Consider the following 22,975-nt stretch of genomic DNA (forward strand, 5'->3'; position numbering starts at 1 on the left):
GAGATTTTTAACACGACCACGCTACCACCCCTAAAATGTTTCTTGCCTTGTTGTTGTTGTTTTTTTTTCAACGTGGCAGTTTTTTAATGCACCCGCTGGATGCCTTGCAAAAGGTCAATGCGGATAAATAAATAAAAGGCAAAGCTGCTGTCGAGCTCGCGGTGAAAAATGGGCGCATCTACAACAACAACAGCCACGGCGACGAAGTTTAATATCGCTGATTGCGGCGCGCCCTGATTGCTATACATCGAATGTAGATCAATCGCCACGCGCTAGTTTTTCCGTGTTCAATTATGACTAAAAAATTGCAACCACGCGCCTGCGAAAGAAATTTTCCAGTAATAATTTCGCATATATACGCGTAGATGGTACTGCACGTAAGGAGCTTTGACAAACAATTTAATTACTCGGATAGGCGATCGCTCAAAGTTTCTGCGACAAGAGGATGCCGCGTCACTGTGGTGTTCGTTTGATCGATCGCCACATGCATGTCTATAATACAATTTTCGTTGGGGGTCGTACCTTTTGAATATTCGTTCGTTATGCATTCAATAGCCAGCTTGCTGTCCGTTGGCGCTAATGACGCTCGCTGGATAAATCGACCCGTCGTCTATTGTTGGCTGCTGCTGCTGCTGCTGCTGCCGCTGCTATGTATGGCGTCGCGTCGTCGCTGCATTGTGTGCAGATTATTTTTGTTTGAGTACTTTTTATACGCGCGAACGAACGACAAAGCTTTTATATATAAGTAAGTTATTATTGCAGAGCGAGAGAGTGCTTGCGGTCTTCAAATAAATATTAATGAATTCATCAATTAATCCAGTTGTTTTTATTGATGCGATTATGTAGAAATACTGATTTCTCACAGTTAGTTCATTTCTGCTATAAATTTATCGGTTTTTTGAAATTGAATTGAATATATTCATTCTGGCTAATTTGATGAATAGTCTTTATATTATGGTTTAACGTTACTTTATGAATAATAATTCTGAAAGTGTTTCAAGAGAAATATTTCAAAGTAAAATTAAGCAAATCTACAATGAAATCACGATGAGCGTCAGTCGAGCATCCGTCCCAGATAGATAATCCAAATGATGAAAATTAGCGTATAATTGAAAAATAAGATAGACGCTATGATTTGTGTGCTCGACGGGGTATACAAGGCGCATATACTACTGTAGCAGTAATCGCGCATCCCGATAACGTTGGGCTGACGTAGGCGATTTAATCGCGAACTTAATTCACGACCGGTAATCGCCTTAGACCCTCTCTATCTGAAAATTAATTTTGCTTTCTCCGCACGCACGTGCAAGGCTTTGAAGCACTCGTTTAATTCGATTTGAGACGAGCGTGCGCTCGGACCCGACGATATCGTCAGAGAGTTGTAGCAGATTTTGTTAAAAGCGTTCGTTCTCTCTCTCTCTCTCTCTCTCTCTCTCTCTCTCTCTCTCTCTCTCTCTCTCTCTCTCTCTCTCTGTAACTTTGACGAAAAAAGGGATCTCTGGGCTTGGGAATGGGATAATTTAATTCGAAGCAGGAGTGGACTTCGGTTTTGCGGTTAATTTGAGATGAAAATTCAATTATCGTGCGGTGAAAGAGTTTGTTCAAATTTCAAAATTCAAGCGTAAAATTTGTTTATATCCGCCTATTTGAAGTGGAATACTTCGCCAATTTTCTGAGTTATCTCTATTAATACGATTATATGGCTTTTCATAGATCATAATTAAATTTTTCCAACTGAGCTTGTTCGAATGACTAACTATTTCGAATGTGACTTTCGATACCGAAAGAAGCACGGAATAATCGGATATTAACTTTTTCACCAGCATAATTGTTGTTATAAAATTCAAACTGAGCGCGCGAACGTGCAGTATGCATAACCAACAGTAATCGCGTGTAATCGAAAGCATAACATCAGTCTCTGAGCAAACACTCGTAATCCATAATGCATTAACGTAAGACGCGCAACTGCGTTTTTTGAACCGTCGACTCGTGCGAATGCATAATCGCTCGGGAATGTCGCCGTCGACATTGTGAGTGCAAGGACGGCAAAAACTGATTTTTTTTGCCCTCTCCGTTGGTGCGAATGTCGCATTAAAGTACGATTTAATTCAGGTTGTTTTTTTTCTACTCCCATGCGACTGCAGCTGCGAAATGTTTACGCTTTTTTACGCCTGGGGAATTATGCTTCGTATCTTCTACTGCCGCTATTGCTGTAAAAAAAGGGCATACTAGGCTTCAGTTTGAGCTCACGGGGTCGCGTCGCTGCAAATTTATTTGATTGCTTTTTTCCACGACGCGGAATGTCTGCATTTTTACACAAGTATTTTCATCATTTTCACGTTCCATTTGAGTGCGGCTGCGCTTTTGTTTCATGCGTGAATTTTTATTTTCGAGGGAAACACTTCTACTTGATTGTTTCTTTTTAATTAACACAGACAACATTTTTTCGCTTTTACAATTTTGTTCGCATTGTTCCAAAATGTATTCTCCTACTCCACTAAATTATATAATTTAGTAGAATATTGAAATGATTAATTTACATTCATAAGTCAACCTTAAAAGACTCTTGATTCCAATAATTTAATTTCCTCCGAATCCTTAAAAAATCTTTGATTTTTGACCCTTTGAAAGTATCAATCCTGTTTGTATGTGTGCTCGGCATACGCCGAAGTCCCTTCGTATCATGAAAGGGATACATGAAATTGTACAGCTAAATTAATTAAGTACAATGTAATTCTCATCCTTGATTGCTAAGACCCTTTAATCAAGTGAATCACCAAAGACTTACGTAAATCTATATCTTCAATTCTGTTTTTCTTTCTTTTCCCCTGACTTTACTGCAAAGCTCGTAAAGCTTGAGATATCCCGTGGCAATTTATTTCCGATACTTCGTTATGCCCTTTCCGTGTTTTCTCTTACCGGGTATGTACTTCTTTTCCTTTTTATCCTTTTTGGGTTTACGAAGTACGCGTGCGTGACGATTGTTTATCGTCGGGCATGAAGGTACTGTTGTAGAATTCAATTTTGAACGTGAAATATTGGCAACATGAAAAGTGACGTAAAAATTTTTTAGGATGGTGAATCAAAGAAAGTTCTTTTTCGTTTTTACTTTGTAGCAAATCAAAAAAAGAATGAAATTTTTGTTGTATCGCCTTCAGTGTAGACAAGCGAAAATTTTACACGACTTCAAATTTGTGTAATCAAATAATTTTTATCAACTACGTGTAGTTAGTAAAGTTAACATCATTGAACCAATCAAATAGAGCAAGTTAAGATACACTATCATATAAATTTCTAAATCTAAAATTTCATCAACTTTCTACAGTAAGAAAAAGATTAATTAAACATAGAAGAGAAACAGAACACACAGGAAAAAAATAAAGCATGAAAAATAACAACAATCAAGATAGTCTGTTAGAATGGTTAAAGACACTCACCGGCGTTATTACTGGCGGAATTTAGATCCTTACCTGTAAACAGAAATGAGATGTCAAGACATTGATATCTAGAAAGCATTCGGCAAATAATGTATACACACAGTGCGGAAGATAGGCATCACGTGCGAGTCATTAGCGTTGAGTACGTCGTCGTCGTCACTTGAAGGAAAGCGACTACTAACATCGATTTCGGATATCAGAGGACGACTCGCACACAAGCGCGAGTACGAGAAGTAGCTCATTCTGTTACAGGATTAATTACTGCCTTCGTGTCTCAAGTGCGTTAAGCTCTATTGACAAAACGAGACTATATAACCTATTCCCCTAGTACAGATCTTCGATTACATTAAGCGGACGCTTTGCCGCGTTAGTATCGACAATCGCTTCGGAGATTATGATGAGGAGGGGGGAGGGGGGTAGGAATATGTACTACTGCGCTCTGGATTTGTGGAATTATTGCTTAGACGTAGGTTATACGCGTTGTCACAGGATTACTACCCGCAAGCACAAGCGCCTTTATGTAATCCTTCAGCTGTGACTTTATGTGCTTGCGCATTTGTAAATTGCATCATTTGCGTTGAGTTTCAATTTTGCATGTCCATGTAGTTGAAGGATATGAGGATTTTAAAAACCCATTTAGTATTCTTCAGTACATAATCGCAAATGAAAAAAGCCGCGCGAGAAGAAGCTTCAAGGTGCATAGGTCGAAAGACAGATTAAATATTATCAAAGACAGATTATATTAAATGTATAACGGTTGAACATGTTTTGCTTTCGTAAAGCGCGCACCACTCGGTGACAAATTATTTTTTAGCTGGAAATGTCTGACAGCTCTCTCTCTCTCTCTCTCTCTCTCTCTCTCTCTCTCTCTCTCTCTCTCTCTCTTTGCATATGTACGGAAAAAAGCGAACCCCAGACAGAACTTATACTCGTAATTTCCGTAATAGCATGTAAATACTAACGGGAGGTTTTTTAGTCAATGGTACGAAAGTAAACGCAGTGCCAGGGTATGCAATAAATAACGAATCAAAAAAGAATAGCAAAAGCAACTTTGTCGCTTCGGGTAAATATAAGGAAAAAGAGATAGAACAAACGATCAAGCGCAAAGATTAATAAATTCTACACACGCGAGAACGAAGTTCGAATAAGAAGAAAAAGAAGAAAGGCACATAAAAGCAGAGGGAAAAAGCAAACGTTGCACGTGTTTGCCTTTCTCTCACCCTCTCGTGCGCATTCCGCGGATACATATTAGATATATTAGCTATATAGGGTCGATATTATAGTCAAATATAGGAACACGTCGACGTTGTCCCTTGGTAGACATATATACATACATACGCGCGAGGTATAAGAGAGAAGTAGTATAGCTCTCGGAGCAAATACTCCGCACGTGACGCAAACATATTACGTCGTGCTCTCGCGTATACTGCTCCTCATCGTAAAATGCAAAGATTCCGCGGGAGAGTAAAAGCGTCGCGTCGCTGCCGTCGCACAACGTGAAAAGGCGGTCTTCCTTCCGTTTTTTTTTCTTTTCTTTTGTGCCTTATTGAGGGAATTTTCTAAAGATACGAGATGTATGCCGCAAAAGGGAGGAATGACCACTTGGTAATCCACTTTTAAAACGTGCTTGATAAGTTGAACGAAAATGATAAATTTTGCGTATTGGATGATTTATTCATCATCAGTGAACCTGAATGCGAATGGATATGGATGCTCGACGCTGAAAATTATATCCAGTAATGCATAATTTTCAGAAATTATCAGTATGATGGGTTTGATGAACTAAAATTTTTCATTTTAATAACTACATATGTCTAATTTACGTTTTCAATTAATTAATTTCTTAGCGAGAATTTCCGCTGAAAGCACAGTTAGATAACTCGTGCAAAATTAATATTACAGATTAACTTGAAAAATCAGAAAGCAAACGTAGAATGAAATAGTTAAAGAATGGCCCCGAAAAGCTTGAGAAGAAAAAGCCACAAGAAAAATCATTGGCACACGCTCAATTCAACCCCTACGACGCGTGAAAGAGAGAAAGCGTTCGCTCGCTCGCTCGCGAGGGAAAAAAAGCGAGAAAAGCGCCGCTCGCGAAAAATCGAGAGAAAAGGAAAAGGAGGTTCATTTTATTTTTTAGCTGTCTCCCCGAGCTCTTGGCCATTCTTTCGCCGTCGACAAAAATCCCGCGAAGGGCCGTAGATTTGTACGCTTCCGCGGGGATAAAGGCATAGAAAACGGCGGGGATGGACGGCAACGATTTATGGTCTGAATATTCGTATCCTCTTTCTCTCTCACTCTCTTGCGTCGACCTCAAATCTCTTTCGTATTCGGGAATGAGAGAGAAAAGGAGAGAGCGCCAGCGAAAAAGTGCCAAAGGCAAAAATGAATTCAAGATTTTTGCCGTGCGAAAAGTGCTTTTGAAAGCCTCTTCGAGGTATTCAGCGTTGCGTTTATTTCTACCTAGCGGCTCTTATTCTATTTCACCTCTCTCTACCACATTGAGTTCGTTTTCACAAACTCTTTACTATTCCATCGTACTTACTCCTTGTCCACCTATCGGAGATGAAAGTTTTTGATCTTCAATTAAAAGCTATGCTACTGACATGATGAAAGTTTACCAATCAATAAAATATACAAACTAACAAGGAAATGTAAATTCGGAAATTCAGCTATCGCGCTGCAAAACTTTTTTTTTATATTTGTCTAGCGAGTCGTGAATGATGACTGAGCGAAATACGGAATTTAAAATAGCTCGGTGAGATTTTGGAAAAAGCAGCACGTATTTTTTATCAGTGTGTAGTGTACACGTTTTTGGCATTGCAGTGTGCCGAAATTCGATAATCTATCACTGTGACGGATACGGAAACGGAAAAATAACGTAATTATTCGCGTAGTGCATCAGATGCGCTCCATTTTTTTTCGTCCAAGCTGAATTTCGGAAGCTAATTAATTACGCTTTGCGCCTTCTGCGGTAATCGAATGCGTCGTAAATCAAAAATACGCTCTACTGAATTTTATCCGAATAATTTGCGCGCGCTTTTCACGTGTGATTCAAATTAGCACGAGATTTGCTCACTGCGCAAGTATTTTTTGGTGTAACTGCGAGCTTTATTTCGAGTAACCTCAAAGATCAAAGTCACGACGTTGAAAGCCCTGTTGTGGAAAAAGTGAAGTTTCTTTCGTTGAGGCTTTTATCTTTTGAGTTGTTGAAAAAGAGTTCTGAGTTTCCAAGCTGCGTGAACATTTCGATCATAAAAGAGTTTTAATCAAGTTAATTATATGTAACACGAACGTCATTTACACTATATCTACAATACTATACAACCACGTAAAATTCAGACACAAAGTGAGTGATTACACTAAAAAATAAAGTTACATTTTATTAATTAGTCTATATAATTTAGTTCCTATATCACGAGTATGCATCAAGTTAACTAAGTATAATTCACTAGTAAAAGAAGTTGAACTACGCAGCTTGATTTACGAAAGTGGATAAAAGCAAAGCTCGTGCACAAAAGTCAAAGTACAGTACAGAGAAAAGCAGTAGCACGCAGAGCCCCCAAAGCGAAAGAAAGGGGAATAAAGAACGGTGCGCAGTAGGTGGAAAAACGAATAAGAAAAAAAAGGATCGGTGTGTATAGAACGTTCACACGGGTCATCGATACAAAGTGCCTAATAGCTGTTTTTCGTTTGTGTATACACCCACCTCCACATACACACACATACACACACACACACACTCCCTTTGTCCCGAACTGTGGTTGTGAGATTCGCTTTCTAAGGTCCCACGTGCTTACTGATCTTAATGGGAAAAGTCGGGAACACGAAAAAATTCATGGATCTTTTCTCGTCGTCGCTCGACGTGATACCCCTTTCACGGCTGTTTACGCGCGGGAAATGAGAATTTCTCCCTCGGCGATCGATTGTTGCGAGCACGAAATTAATTCTTTACTCAATCATCGCACGCTCCGCTATATTCTTGACGCAAAGCTATTAGTTTTTTCACTCGTTAAATAGTTTTATTTTCGAAACAATGTGATGTCCGATCAAAGACTGGCCTAGACTACTTGGCCAACAATCTCATTTCAACAGTGGCTTACGTTGGAAGCCGGAAACTCGGCAATAACAAAAGAATTTAATAAGCTGAAGCTTTCTTTCTCTCCCAAGCTGTCACTTGCAAACAATTCTCCGCGTCGTAATATTTAAAAAGTGCCTTAGAAAGAGAGCGAGAGAGAGAGAGAGCAAAGGGAATAAGATAAAGCTTGAGTAGAAAACGTCTTCCAATAAAATAAAAACGCGTCGTAAAAAACAAAGAAAGAAGAAAATCACTGGCGCTTTTGCCGACGGCAATTGCAGCAGCACGACACGGGTTCCTGCTCGTCTAGCGAAATTCCTCTTATCGCTTTCCGCGTGGCGTTTTTCGATCAAGTGCTCGTGCGCGAGACAAAGTTATGGAGCCGTGATTGCGATACTCAATGTCTCTCGGTAGAGAGAAAGGGAAAAAAAATTAAAAGTTGAGAGACAGATACATTTATCGAATCCCTTCTCTCTTTTGTTTCTCGCGGCAAATTGCAGCTCGGCAGCGAAAATAACAAAGCTTTCCTTTTTCCACTGTGCAAGAGAATTTGTTAGCATTTTCTCTACCCGGAAAATCAGTAAATATTTCAGCGCTTCTCTCGGATGTCCAATCGATTTTGTCACTGGCGCAGGTTGGCAGGGAGATAGCAAGAGCGCTAAAATATTCAGGAGCTTTTTTCAGTGCTCGTACATTCTCTTTGTAAGCGCTAAATTTTAAATCTTCATCGGTGTATCTTCTATTGAGAAAGTCAGTAATTGGAAAAGGTAGGACAAACAAGTCTATCGATCGATTTAAGCTTTCAAATTGCAATACTCCGAAGAGCTATGTAAATGAACCCGATATTAAGTTATCAACGGCCGATTCGTCTTCTTACTTTCAATTATCTGTGAAATTCTCGGCCGCGAGAAAAAAAAACGAAAATTATTCAGATTAGATAAACCATCTTTGCGACATTTTTCTTTCAAAAATCAATTTTTAATAATTCCTTTATTAAAAGTTTTTCTGGAAGAAGGAGAATGAAGGCTTGCGTTGTATTAAATAGGCAGGATATTAAAATACGTTAGCGCGCTGCAACAACCCTGGGCTTGATAGCCTTTGGAAACGATATTATAGATTTGCTATGTATTCTCCCGAAGGCATTGAATATTCCGAATTGAATGGCTCTGCTATTTTTCACGACGGCGAATGAGAATACATAAGACGCTGCTGCTGCGCCAAGTGCACAGATGAGGATACGCAGTCTTACCTTCGCCAGTCAGGAAATTGAACGAAAATACTCTTTTTTGTGATCTTTCTTTTATGTACGTGTGTATGTTTTACATTTGTTGCCGATGCGCAGCCATTAAATTTTATAAGTTGGATATGAATCGTAATATTAGTTTTGTGTGATTTGAGCTCGGAATTCGTTTACATTAAATTTCGGATTGTTGATATATTCTTCGGTAAGAACTAGTATACTTTCATCTTTGTAAAATATGAAATATAAACAACAACATTTATCCCAATATTAAAAATATACCTACTAGAAAAATGACAAGCAAGTTTTTCTATTGTCCAGAAGCGTATTTCATAAGAAAGATACGCAGGAGAAACGGATGAATCATATCCTGCGGGAGAAATGTATTTTCTTAAAAATTACTCATCTCCATCCTTTCCGCGGTCCTCTTCATAGAACGAAAGAACGGTTTTTTCGAGAACAGCGCGCGAGTTCGCCTCAAAAAATTTGCTCGTCGATGAATCTCCCTTTTCCCATTTCGTTCTCGAGAAATGTCGTGAGCACGAAAGAAAAAGGGAAAAAAGGATATGTTCGGCTTTCATGAATTTTCAGCGCGGTAGTTGACGGATTGTGATCTCATGAATATTCGTGGTAATCGAGTACTTTATTTTTGTTGAGATAGTTCAAAGTTTGTATTTTTAATTGGCAAAATTATGTTTTGAACAATTTCAATCAAACGTGCAGCAAAAATCATTTAGTTAACTTTTATACGTATCCTAACAAGAAGTGCTTATAGTCTCAAATGAAATTTCATTGAAAATTTTCATATTTGCATGCGCATTTTCCAAATACACTTCAACCAAAAAGAACATTATGGAAAACATGATTAAACTATCAAGCACAAGATAGAAGAAGAAGAAGAAGATGAGCAAAAAAACATATATAAAGCTAATTTGGCTTCCAGCGTCACTTGCATAATGCAGTCCGTCCAATTTGACGCGATGATCGTGCGCTTGCGTAATTCATGCAGACCCCTGCGAATAATTCAGCCTCGCCTTTATCTCGTCCGTGCGGGGTTAGTAGTAGGAAGACAAAGAAAAAACAAGGATGGCGAAGCTAAGGATTTTTCATTATTTCCTACGCTGACATTTTCTTCCTCTCGTGTACGTACACACGTTTTGAAAATGTGTCGTCACTGTTCGTTGGTTGGCTAATTAGGACTTGCCAGATGTACATAAGTGACTAGATGTAACCGGGAATATTTAATGCAAAGCTTCATTCTACTGCATTGTTTGAGAAATACTCGTCTAGACGAGAATTGTGTAATTTTTAATAATACATAATCAATGTTTGATCGATTGAGAGTACTGGAAACATATAGCAGCATTAATGGATGATATCAAAAATGCCGATGAAAATTTTGTTGTTCATAAATTTAATTATGTGTTTGAAAGAGTAATTTCTAGTTATCATTATAATTCAGCGGTATATTACAAAACCAAGACATTATATGTAGCGGTTTTTCTACAAACTTTTCTTTTGCACTGAATAAAAATAAAAATTTTATTCCTCTAAGATGATAAATTAAAAATTCTTCGCTGAATATTATACAGAGATTAAATTCTCTTTCTCTGTCTATATAAAAGTAATTTCGTAATCATCGAACTTTATCAAATCTGACAGGGTATCAAACCAGGATTAACCATTCAGTTGTATGTTTTAACCCAGGAGAGCGTTTAATTATTTTGATTTAGTTAACTTGGTAATTATCAGCGAGGATGCGCACCGTGCCGCTTGAATGGAACTGATGGTCGTTTGTATGGCTTTAAAATTTATCAAGCTTAATGTGCAGAATAAAAGATCGCCGTAAATTCAATGTCTGAGTTTATTTTATTCTGACATTAATGAAATTTAGCGTCAGATTTGAAAATATTAAAAAGAAATTATGAAAAACACATTAAGCTCTTCAAAACTTTCTCGAAGAATCAGAAAAAGAATATATTTTATTTGTCATTCTGATCTTTCAATTACAGTGAATAAAAGAACGGTCGTATATATCGCCAAATGAAGACTCAAGTCTCTTTCTCAACGCTAATAAATATTTCAGTATCGTCTGAGCCATTTTACCGTGGGTTTATGATATTTCGCGCAAGGCAAACAGTATGGATCGAGCAAGCAGCGCTAGACTCGTCGGTTATTACACCGAATATATAATACAAGAGAGGATTGGCGAGTTAACCGTTCTCGCTGCACACATACACACATACGTATACAATCCCGTCATTCTTTTTTTATTCTTTTTTCCTTCTTTTCCACTCTACATGCACGGTTCGGGCTAGCTATCTCTCTTCCTCTCTCCGTCTGGCTTTCACACATGGACAATGAAGAGATCTGTCGGTACTGCGCGCGGCAGAGTGGGCCTTTCATGCCGTCGTCATTTGCTCGACAAATCATGTGCGTAATTCGCTGACGCATTTTCGACCAATTTGATATTTGATTACTGAATTAATCTCGAACTTCAGATATATTTTAGCATTTTAATGCACGCGCTCCGCGGAAATTTTGATCATTCTCGCTGTGGTGAATTCCATTAGTGATTATGGAACAATATTTCAATTGGCTATGCGATGTTTTATAAATGAAGATTAGGAAAGCAATATACTTTATGCAATATTGAATAAGTTATAATGACATATCTATACCTTGATTTCTTTGGCTGCATTTTTCATTTTAACGTAAGATATATAATATATATCTCACGGAAAGACGAGGGAGAGAGAGAACTAATAAAGACACGCAGCGTGGTGGTAGGGAGAAAAGTCGCCTCCGAAGATCCAATATGTCCGGGAAGCTACGCGCAAGCGAAAACCTTAGGGATAAAATTATTCGTCCGAAGGGATGTTATATCGACATCCAATCTGATCTCCGCACGCATGACTTGTATAGAGGAACATCAGTTGTGATATTTCAATGAGGTGTGCTTCTTCAAAGCTTATTTCAAATTACAAATTATGCGAGAATTATATCGAGCTTCAATCCATTTACGAGTTCGAAAATATTGAGATTTTGTTTTCATTTATAATGATTCCAAAAAAGGCTGGATTTTCTTGGATTTTCTCACTGACAGGGAATGTTTGTTTTAATGATTCTTCAGATGAAAACATTGACGTTAACCGTAGTAGGTATACTAGCGTTTTTCCCGCTATATGAATTTCTACAATTTAAGTACTTACATTTTGGAATAAAGTTGTGTTAATCTATCCATTAGAAGAGACAGAGAAGAGTGCAAAAAGGAAGACGGACTTAACGTCTTTTCTGATTTAATCCGAGTCTTCCGAAAGTGAACATAAATGTACGAATTTTAATATGAAGTGTATTTTTTTTGTTTAGATTCGAAGTGAAAAGAGCATGTCGTAACGGGGATTGGGATAAAATACTCAGACTCGCTAGTGAAAAATCGCGAGTGGACAGCTCGAAAATGAGAGACAGAGGGAGAGATAGAGAGAGAGAAAAAAATGAGAGAGACAGAGAGAGAGAGAGAGAGAGAGAGAGAGAGAGAGAGAGAGAGAGAGAGAGAGAACGAGATAATCGTGCGTAGAAATTGTTGGTCAGAGTTTGCAAAATTGCCCTCCGGTCAGTGGAAAATAAAAGAGAAAGTCTACGCTCACTGCGGAACGGCTAATTTGCGGATTATTATTTCTGCGTTGATAGGGCTGACGGGTGAAACCTTTTCGCTTTCCCGAAATTTTTTATGCACGTTGCTAGTTAGTCAAAGCAAAAAGCAGATAAAGCAAACCGTGAATAAACATGGCAAAGAGCTTTGAAATACACGTAAAAGAACACAAATACACAGTAAGCGAAGAAGCAAATCCAGAGATAAGACACAATCCACACAAATATATACATACACATGTTCAAAGAACGGCTCGTAAAGGATCCATACAATCGCACGTAAAAGCTCATGAGTGATACAAAATGCCGAGCTGGTGTTTCATTTTTTGTTTTGCAATGATTAAAAATAATATTTTTTTGCTTCAGTCTTCGTGAAGTTAAGATTACATGCACGTACATGCGTGATTGCGATAATCTTCATAAAGGCTTTAGTCAAATTTTAGTATTCAGTAGAAATATCTAGATTTGGTCAGCCGTACAAGTGTGAAATTGTTCAATACCAATAAGAATAATCAGAAATGATAATACTTTATTCTTATCTCAGAGATTATACAGAAATAAAAGCGAAATATTTGTCTCTCAGGAGTCGAAAGCGATGAGAAAAATAAGCTGATTTTGAAGCTTGAAAGAATCACAAATAAATAGTAGAAACAATACGAGTATAAAACAAATCTTTACACAGAATAAGCAAGGCATTTATTCATTTTCTCACGCTGCTCACGAAATTATTTGCTGTCCTGCTCGCATTATTGGTTAGGATTAACGTTTTGTGGATATATACAGATCGAAACACATGTTATACTCCCCATCGCAATGTTTGGTCAGTTTGATGTAATACATTCTTATATCGTTCGATATTTTTTTGTTAGAGTGGTAAAATATAATTGTACAGCTATGCGAGAAAAGAAAAAGGGAAGTTTTTTGCTTTTAAAGGGCCTAATAATTTCATAGATATCTTTGAAATAAAAAAACCGATTGATATTTTTTTATTCAACGTAAATACACAAATCGAATATTATATAACTAACCAATCTTTCTTCAATAAAAGAGCATATAGTTCGTCGAAATGCATTCAATTGAATATTGTTGGCGGGGGAAAGAAAAGGTCGGTTGCATTTCTGTAATATAGAGAAGTGTATGCGCGTGTATGTGCTCGCAATCGTCAATGAAATGAAGAAAATAAAAAAAAAGCGAGAGAACCGAGCGTGGAAAGTGCCGAGTCACGAATTCGCAGTCACGCGCGTACTGCCACCGCCAGCTCTATAGCCATTCGTGAAAACTACCGGAAACGGAATCGCTGCCAGCGATCCGCGTCATTTGAAGATCGCTTTGATTGCGCCCGGATACTACGTGGACGATTATTTTCTTTTCACGATTATGTGACTACATTCCCAGATGTACTACCGAAAAAAAATGCACGCGTGAATATACATCAGTTGGGCTAAATCCAGTGTAGTAAATACATGCAGCAAGCCGCCAAACACACAACAGACACGATGTTCAGCACAATTCAACAAGCTGATACTTGCGAGACTTACAATCACACAATCACCGTGGGGGCAGCAGCAGTAGTTACATGCAAATTCTGCTAGCGGTCGAACATAAGCTATACGGATCGAGCCGCTTGTCGGATACTGTTACGGTTCCGAAAATCCAACACGTGGACGAGCAAACGTGTGTAGGTGAAAATCATAGCCTGGAAAGTTTTTAAATAATTACAGGCTTGTGCCTCTCTCTGTCTCTCTCGCTCTCGTTTTTGCTTTAGCAGACAATTGACTGGGAAGCTTTTTCGGCCTCGAGCTCGCGCTATTAATGGGAAAAGTTCGCTTTTATCTTTTAAACGGCCGCCACTGCAACAGTACTAATTTCTAACTTTGTGCGCCGCCACTCGATGCCTGAGGTGGAAAAGAGAGTGAGAGAGAGAGAAAGAGAGAGCCACTTTTACGCTGTTATTCTCATGCCTATAAATTTTAACTTTCTTTTTATACCATTGCGTGACGTTGTGATTATATTCCAAGAGCTCTCGTGATTTCGTTCTTGCTTTACTTTTTTTTCCTTTTTTTTTTTTTAGGAAGTTGAGAATAAAATGATATTGTTAATGGAGATAGTGTGCGAACGCTTTAACTGCACTTGAAACTTCTGATAAAGACGTTTGAAGTTATAAGCTCTTGAAATTTAGATTCGCTTCTTTGGAGGACGAAGAGGTGGGTGGCAGCTATTCTGATACTTACAGCTTGAAACGATTCTCGAGTGAATGACCTTTCATTCTATTTTTTGCTATACCGGATATCGACGCTGGGATCAAAGAAAGAGTTTTACTCTTTCAGTATTTAATAGGTAAATTATATTTATCAAGTTCTTTTAAATGCATACAATCAATCTTAATTTAGTCTCGAATAAGAATAGTAAAGGTAGTTTCCAAGATTAATAACCTTTTATTTATAAGAATGGCGTTACTTAATAATTAATTCTCACTACTCATTACCGTTGATAAAAAGATACGACGTATGTCATGTTCATCATTAGTAGTAATATACGAGAAACGACTTCTATCTTCGCAGTGAGAGAATTGCTGTTATAAAATGTGCTATATTTGCAATAAAATTTACTACAAAACATAGTTATTATGGGATATGCTCCAGTTATAATAAAATTTATCGAACTTTTGTTAATTTGTATTATAATTATAATGATTTCTATATGACAATATTGAAAACTTAATGACAAATAATACAAATTATTCTGTTATAATGATTAAAATATATAATAAAATATGTTAGAACATTTAGTAAAAATATATGATTTGAATAATTTTTACAATGAATGTAGCAAACATTACTTTGGTTGGATAGCGCGTGCGTAGTAGCATTTATACAATGTGCAGAAGCAACTGGTCAGAGTTGTAGAGGCCATGTGCAGATGGCGGTTCAATTCTCGTAAGTGGCAGAATAAATATTTGGTTACTGTATAAGAAAATGTCAGACTGACTCATGTATATAAAAATGCTTGCGGTTAAGTGACTGGCAGGTGAACTACATGTTAGGTAACTACAATAGGTTAACTTGCTAACGAATAAATAGATAAGATATACAATATATATATATATATATATGTATGTGTGTGTATGTGTATTAACAGCAGTATTTATGAATCGTATGCATCTTACCCTAAACAAGAATTTTATGATTAATGTGATCTTTGAAAAGCATTCGAATTCAATATATTATTATAATTTAATTTCCCGAACCATTAAATATTACTATGCGTATGTAATAAAATTTAGTGATCTAATCTTCTGGATTCTGTTTGTAGTAGTAATTACTATGGGTTGTATTAAAGTTTATTATGTTACATAGTAAAATTTTCAACATTAAAATTTTGCTATTTTAGATAGTAATTTTTACTACAGTTAGAGTATATCCTACGACTATTATGTTTTGTAGTAATTTTTACTATGGACTATGGTAAAGTTTATAATATCAATTCTCACATTACGGGGATTTTCATAAAATGGAAAGGTTATAAAGAAAAAAAAAGAGCGGGGAAAAAAATCAAATCACGTCCGTCAAGTTCCCTCACTCTCGCGAATTTTAATCCAAGCCTTTAATTTTCAAGCAGTAGCAGTTCGCGCTTCTGCGCGCGTTCTCAACGCCAAGACTTAACGGTCGGTTAAACTCAACTATCGGATTAAAAGTGGCGCGCGCTCCGATGCACAGTGCGATTAAGCCCGATTTAACGTCAGTTTTCAAATGGCTCGTAACCCAGTCTCTCTCTCGTTCTCTCTCTCTCTCTTCGCGCCTTTCTGATTTTGTATTCCAAACACTGATGTGAGTAGCGTTTACGTTGAACGACTTTTTTTCGTCCTAAAAGGATAAAACGCTGTAATCTAAAATTGGCAGTTCTTTATGGGATTACATACAGTCGAATTTGTTATTTAGCATACTCAGCAACTTGTATCTTACTGGTACGAAATGATATTGAAGTTTCAAAAAGACGCTCATATACAAGAGGAGTTACAAAAAATTATTAGAACTTCATTTATTAAAAAAATATTGAGTTTTAATAATTTCATACTATTCATCAAAGGCAAAAATAAAAAAACAACTTTTGCTGTATAATTTCTTCATTAATTTCATCGCAATATAAGCTCGAAATAATCCATGGAACGAAGAAAAGACGACGACAGAAGCTCATCGGCACAAACGGGCTCGCGACAATTGGACGGTACGTAGTTCCGTCGTCGTTGTCGTCGTGTTGCTCGAGAGAAAGGCGAGGGAGAGAGAAACGGTGGCAGTCAAATAACTTGTCACGTGCAATGGCCTTTTGCCGCGCGTGTACTTGTCATTTCGCGGCTCTTTACGTTTCCACACGGTACTGTTTGCGCTTGTTTCGTTGATTGTCTTGGGGACCGGCCTGGCTCGCTCACTCTGTTGCTTGATTTCATAAAGTTAGGCTTGTTTTGCGAAACGGGAACTGCTCGCTTGATTGGCTATGGCTAATTTTCTCTGAATTTGTTGCATTTTATTTAATTTGTATTTTAGGTTTTTACAAACTTAATATTTTTCCGATACTACATAAAAATTAGAGAAAATTGGAATTAATACATTGAGTTCTTAAGACAAGATAAAAAAAAATATGGCGGTCATTATCCCGAAATTAAACATTAGTTTCTCCGGCGAAAGTGAGATTTATCAGGTCACTTAACCACCGCCGACAAAAAGGCAACAGCAGCTGGCATTTCTTGGATGGTAAGGGGTGAGCTATAGTGTAGCGCGCCCGCAAAAGAGAGTTAAATTCCTTGGACGGAGAAAGGAAGAGAAAAAAAAGGAAGCTAAGAGCGTTAACCTTTTGTCTAACAGTCCAGCTGTGGCTTTTCCTTTGTGTACGCGCGCGCGCGTGTATTCGGTCTGTCGCATTCAGCTAGCGTAACACCTAGTTTTTTGTTGGAATTCGAGTTAAATCCTTCGACTGCCACGCGCGCGCTCGTGTGAGGATTTATGTTACTGGAAATGTCGAGCGGACCTTTCTAGTCTAATTACGTTTTTCCCAATGCACGCGATCGCTCTGCTGTCGGACTAAAGTTCGGATGACGCTTTTCATAAATAATGGGGACGTATGCTTTCGGCGTAACTTGTGGTATATTGTGCAACATTACTTTACATTTTATTTAAAAGTAGGGCTATAATTCCATTCATAATCTATGGAAAAAACACATCGACTTACGAAAAATGTTTCGCAGAATACCGCAAAAGTAAATTTTTATTTCATTCCCCACACGATGCAGCAAATCTCTCGGCAGTCCCTGTGGGACGTCCTGTGAAACGGGCCTACAGAGACGAGAAGTGAAATATCCGCACTCACTGCTGAAGGAGGAAAGGGAGGAGGAGCAGAAGGAGAAAGAAGAAGCCTCTCGGCCATTTGCAAAGCTCCGAAGCGCCGAATGCACTCTGGCCAGATGAACTTTTTGAGGCTTCCGTTCTACGTTTTTCTCTATCTGTCTCTCTCTCTCTCTCTCTCTTTCTTTCTCTCTATTTTTTAAAATCCGAATCCACAGAAGCGACGTGCGCGCACTACTGCCATTTCTCTCAATACAGTTTTGTACGCGCTCGCACGCGTTCACTTTTAATCATAAAGACATAAAGTGCAATTAGAGGATCAAACTACTACGGAGTCCCCAACATTTCATCGTTTACAGTCGACGAGCACTTTTTTTTCTTTTCGACGCAAATATTATTCAGTGCTTCGTCAGGCGTAAAACTAAAAGGTAATATCCGGCTTTATTATGACGAAGAGTACAATTGCCGTTTGCTAAGTAAGTTATAGGGCCGAAGAGAGACGGCCGGTAAGTAAGTAAGGAACTGCTACTTAACGCTCAATACGTTCCACTTAGATGGGGGGCGGGCCTCCTACTGTACAGATGGCTTTGTCCGCGCGCAAGTCTCCTGCTGCGGTATGCACTTGAGACTTATTTGCTCTCCTTCGGCACAAGCCACTACGATGGTCGATGTCGAGTATTTAAAATATTCTATAACGCCTTTTTTAATGATTTTGTTACTGGTAATACACATTTTATTCTGTACTAGTAAGTCTGGGTTCGATTATAGTATCAGAATGTACTACAAATTTGTTTCTTGAAAAATATGCTATTAATTCTTTAGTGTACCAGTTACTTTATTCATTAAATAATCAAAAACAGTAAATAAAAATATAGAAACAGTTAAGTTTCTATATTTTTATAAAAAAACAGGATATAGTGACATTTCAATGAGGACGTTCAACGAATGATTCACCTAATGACTCTTTCATTTCACGGCACGAACGAACGAACTCAAAACCAATGCTTATTCACAAGGTAATGCGTAAATAAACCGAATAATTTTCAAAACCGTGTAAAATTTCAAACTGCTTTTCAATTCGCTTACGATAGTTTTATATACAATATTTTGTCAACATATCGGAAAATTCGAAGAGGAATTTGCGTTTATGCTGTAGTGGATATCCGTCGAATATTATTCAACCTCATGACAAATATCTACGTGTATAGAATTTGAAAGATAACATAAACGGTTATTTTTAAATAGAATGCTCTATAAACAATATTTTGTTTTACTTGCTGACGGGCAATTAATACTACAAACTGCACAACAAATTTTATTTGGTCTCTCCTTAACACAATTTTATTTTCACGAATATGCTTTGCCTGAAATAGAATTTTCTTAAAAACAGTTTATACGAAAATTAATAATTCTACGAATAAATACGATTGAGCTATTAACCGAAATTGGTCCCAATTCGATCATTCGCGAACAAATAGCGTTGGTAAAAAAACGTACATTTAAGTACGTCCAATATTGGGTCAAAAGGAAAACGAACGTTGCTGCGGCAATATCCCGAGCAATCGAATGCTCGCCTGCGGAAAAGAGAAAGAGAGAGAGAGAGAGAGAGAGAGAGAGAGAGAGACAGTGTGTACTGACGGACTACAGGATGGAAAAGAGCGTTTACACGACGACGGTACGCATCATAAAAGCAATCGTAAACAACTGCCCGAAATCGCTTCCACTCGCAATTTTATGCTGTTCAATCGTCGCTAAGGCAAATAAAAAATCGGACAGGTTTTGATGTTGGTTTTTTTGAATGGCAGTTGTATACCTGGAGCAGATTATGTTAGAAAATACATACTAGTAAAGGAAGAGTAATCGACGTTGATATTACTAAAAATTAAATATACCAAAGTCTACAGAAAATAAAGCGCAAAACAATTCGTTTGGTCGTAACATTAGCGCGAAATTTTCTCAATAAAATAGAAAAGCGTAACCATTGTAGAGAAGCTTTGAAATGGCCTTTCTCTCTTTTGAAACAAGTAACAACGATAAATCGAAGTGGCGTATTGAATGCACTAACGTGCAGGTTGCAGCATTGAGCCAAAGCAACGGCTGCAACATTACGAGAGAATCGAAATCGAAAGGCCTCTCCCTCCGTCTTCTACGATAGAGCGATAGCGAGCCGCACTTTGCATCGAAACGAGGATCCATTCAGCGCTTTTCTCTCTCTCTTCCACTCTCCCCCTCGCTCTCCCTCTTACTCCCTCCCTCTCTCTCTCTCTCTCTCTCTCTCTCTCTCTCTCTCTCTCTCTCTCTCTCTCTCTCTCTCTCTCTCTCTTTCTCTCTCTACTCCAGACCGTTGCGCAGCCCCACACCTGATTGCGTGGCTCGTTTCCGATATGACCTGCGCAGTATATATATATATATATGTATATATATAGTACTCACTACTTTAGCTAATGTCAACTCGCTGTTTTCGATTAGAATGACTATAGGAGATTTTTATTTCAATTGGTTTCAATTATTTGATGAGTAAAACTGATTTCGCAATGAACGAAATTTTGGGAAAATGATATTTGTTTTTCTTTTTTCGACCCGTATGTTTTCACATACGTGCGGATGGAGAATAACTGAAATCTTTCAAATTGAAAGCTATCTGAATACTTTGCAATATAAACAAAATTCCATTTACCTTTCTCTTCAAGTAGCAACAATCTGACTAACAATGTATGGATTGCTCAATTTTTATAAAAGCAGCATGTAATTCGAAACGTGATTTTTTACGAAGTTTTACAGAATCGTATATATGTAGGATTGGAATCCAATAAATAAATTTCTCATTCAGGCATCAATTCGTTGTCAGATTGAAAAATGATTACTTTTGTTTCAATAGCCATTTCAATGATTTAAAGTACAATCTGATAAATAAAAACTCTGATAAATAAACAAATTTTCAAGTAAGAAAAATATTATCATAATTAGACAGAGTAACTTCTTTCAATCCACTAACAATAATTTCTTAAACGCTTTTTATAACGACAATCCAGCCTCTGAAGCACAACGCGGGAACATCCCTTTTGAAATGCAACGACTCGCGACATTCTCAAGGATGCGACGTAGACACACTTCTCTCTTTTTTTTTCTCTCTCTCTCTTTCGCTCTCTTTCTCTGTCTCTGAAAAATAAAAAACTTTGCAGTCTTTAATTTTCTCTTTCGTCGCGCGCGAAAACTTAATTAAGATCGTCGCCATTTGTCTTGGGCATCGTTTAATTACTTTGCCACCCACTCACTCTCCGACACTTTTCACGCACTTTTGTCCATTGCAAAAGAACTTTTGTAATTGTATGGTTTATCCCTTGCGACAAAATCCGCACTAGAAAAGAAAACAACAAACATATAAAAAACTTATTTCTCAGGCTAATCGTCGCAGGCGAGAAAATTGCATGACAGCGGAGGGAGTTTGGGCTGTTATTTACAGTGAAGTAGATCGCTAGTGAAGGAGCGAAGTAAAGGGAGCGTGAAGATAGAGGGAGACAACGCGTGAAATGGTATTTATCGCTATGGGACGACGGTGCACCGCGAAGTTTAGTACCCAGCTACTAGCTACTAGCTGGTCGAACGCCAGACTTTAAATAAAACTTTGAAATTAGCTTCTCCGTTGATTTTAAATTCCAGGAACAATGTTTTACTTATAATGAATACATATATCGTGAAATTCGTTGCAGCTAAATATCATACGTATTCCGAGTTTCAGGGTCATTGTAAATTTTGTCATGAGGAATTCGATATGATAAGATATCGTAAATGTTACCAATTTTTGAATAAAATATAGATAATTTACGAAAAACTCATAATCGCATCATATATTTCAGTTATTTATCTCGTCGCGTTGTATGATCAATTTATGACTCTTGTTCAAGGATTAATTCTATCAAGAATAAATTTTATTATTTGCCAACTTGAATATTCCACATAATTCCAATCTTCATTGTACATCCAAATAATCATAGCTTTTCGAAAAATTATAATTGTCACTCACTATAATAGTATTTTATCATAAAAATCGTACAGAATTTTCTTTCGCTAACCGCAAAAAACTCTACACTCTAAATATACATAAAAATGAAAATAGTCAGTGCCACGCCAAAAAAATAAGTAACGAGATAACTGCTTTGCGTGTGTGTATGCGTCACCAGAGTGTAGGGATAGATAGATAGACGCAAGGGAAAGCGGGAGGCGAACTGTCCGTAAATCTCGGGTTGGTAGCCCCCAAGGGGACCATGTCTCAGTCACAGCACCATGGACGTCAGAGTTAAAGCGCCACCTACGAGAAGTTTGCCTGCGAGCCGCTCTCTCTCTCTTTCTCTCTCTCTCACTCTCTTTTTCTCTCTGTCTCCCTTCCTCTCTCTTTCTCTCTCTCTCTCTCTCTCTCTCTCTCTCTCGTTGTCTCTTTCTCCGTCTCTCTTCGTTAATGCGAGTTTAATCCACTAATTTAGGACCTGTGAGTGCGTTGAACATTGTTCAGATGTTACTGTTACGCGATGAAAAGATTAATGTTATCTAATTATTATTTTTTGTAAGTAATATTTTATTTTATAATGTAGAATACGAAGATCTAATATTTCAGTCTGTTTGTGTTGGAACTTAAAATTTTTTACGATATTTTCAGGATATGTTATTAGCCAATATAGCTTTTTTGTCTGAATTACAAAAGGCATTACAAATTTGAAATACGTAGCTATGAGATTCTGACTATATTGGAACAAGAATAATAAAATTGCATTTCAAATTTTTAAAATAATATCAAAGTTTATACAGATATAGTTATTTTTTAGAACTAAATTTATAAATATTTATATATGAATAATCAGAGAGGAAGTTTTTGAAACAAGTTAACGTAATATCTCTACTACATAAATTTTGGATATAAAGTCTGTTTTTCATGTGTTAGATAAAATATTAGTAGAGTTATAAAAGTAAAAATTTCTCGTTAGAACGATAAAGAGTCGAAAGAAAAAATAGGCAGTAGAAGCAAGAAAAGAGATCGATAATGATGACACTTCATGCGCAAAATTGAGAGAAAGAGATAAGAGAGCAGCGAAATAGATTAGCAGGCCCCGCTGACTCACTTGTTTCATTCCCTCGTTTGCCATCATCTCCTGACATATTTTACTGGTTAGGGTTTTTATAGGACGTTCTCTCTAGCAGTAGTAGAGCGTCCAGGTATATAAGAGGGTTGGTTTTTATTGGC

At 37.5% G+C, this 22,975-nt stretch overlaps 1 protein-coding gene across 2 annotated transcripts in view; it reads right to left on the bottom strand.

Moving 5' to 3' along the window:
• Positions 1-22,975, bottom strand: part of LOC131665551 (agrin-like) — a 213,429-nt gene that overhangs the window by 119,372 nt on the left and 71,082 nt on the right. For both annotated transcript variants that reach the window (XM_058937487.1, XM_058937488.1), the window contains exon 4: positions 3,438-3,470. In XM_058937487.1, coding sequence (XP_058793470.1) covers positions 3,438-3,470 — 33 coding nt within the window. The remainder of the gene's footprint in view (positions 1-3,437; positions 3,471-22,975) is intronic.

The sequence above is a fragment of the Phymastichus coffea genome, unplaced genomic scaffold (assembly GCF_024137745.1).
Source record: "Phymastichus coffea isolate CEN01 unplaced genomic scaffold, Cenicafe_Pcof_1.1 PCOF00052, whole genome shotgun sequence".
Classification (NCBI taxonomy): domain Eukaryota; kingdom Metazoa; phylum Arthropoda; class Insecta; order Hymenoptera; family Eulophidae; genus Phymastichus; species Phymastichus coffea.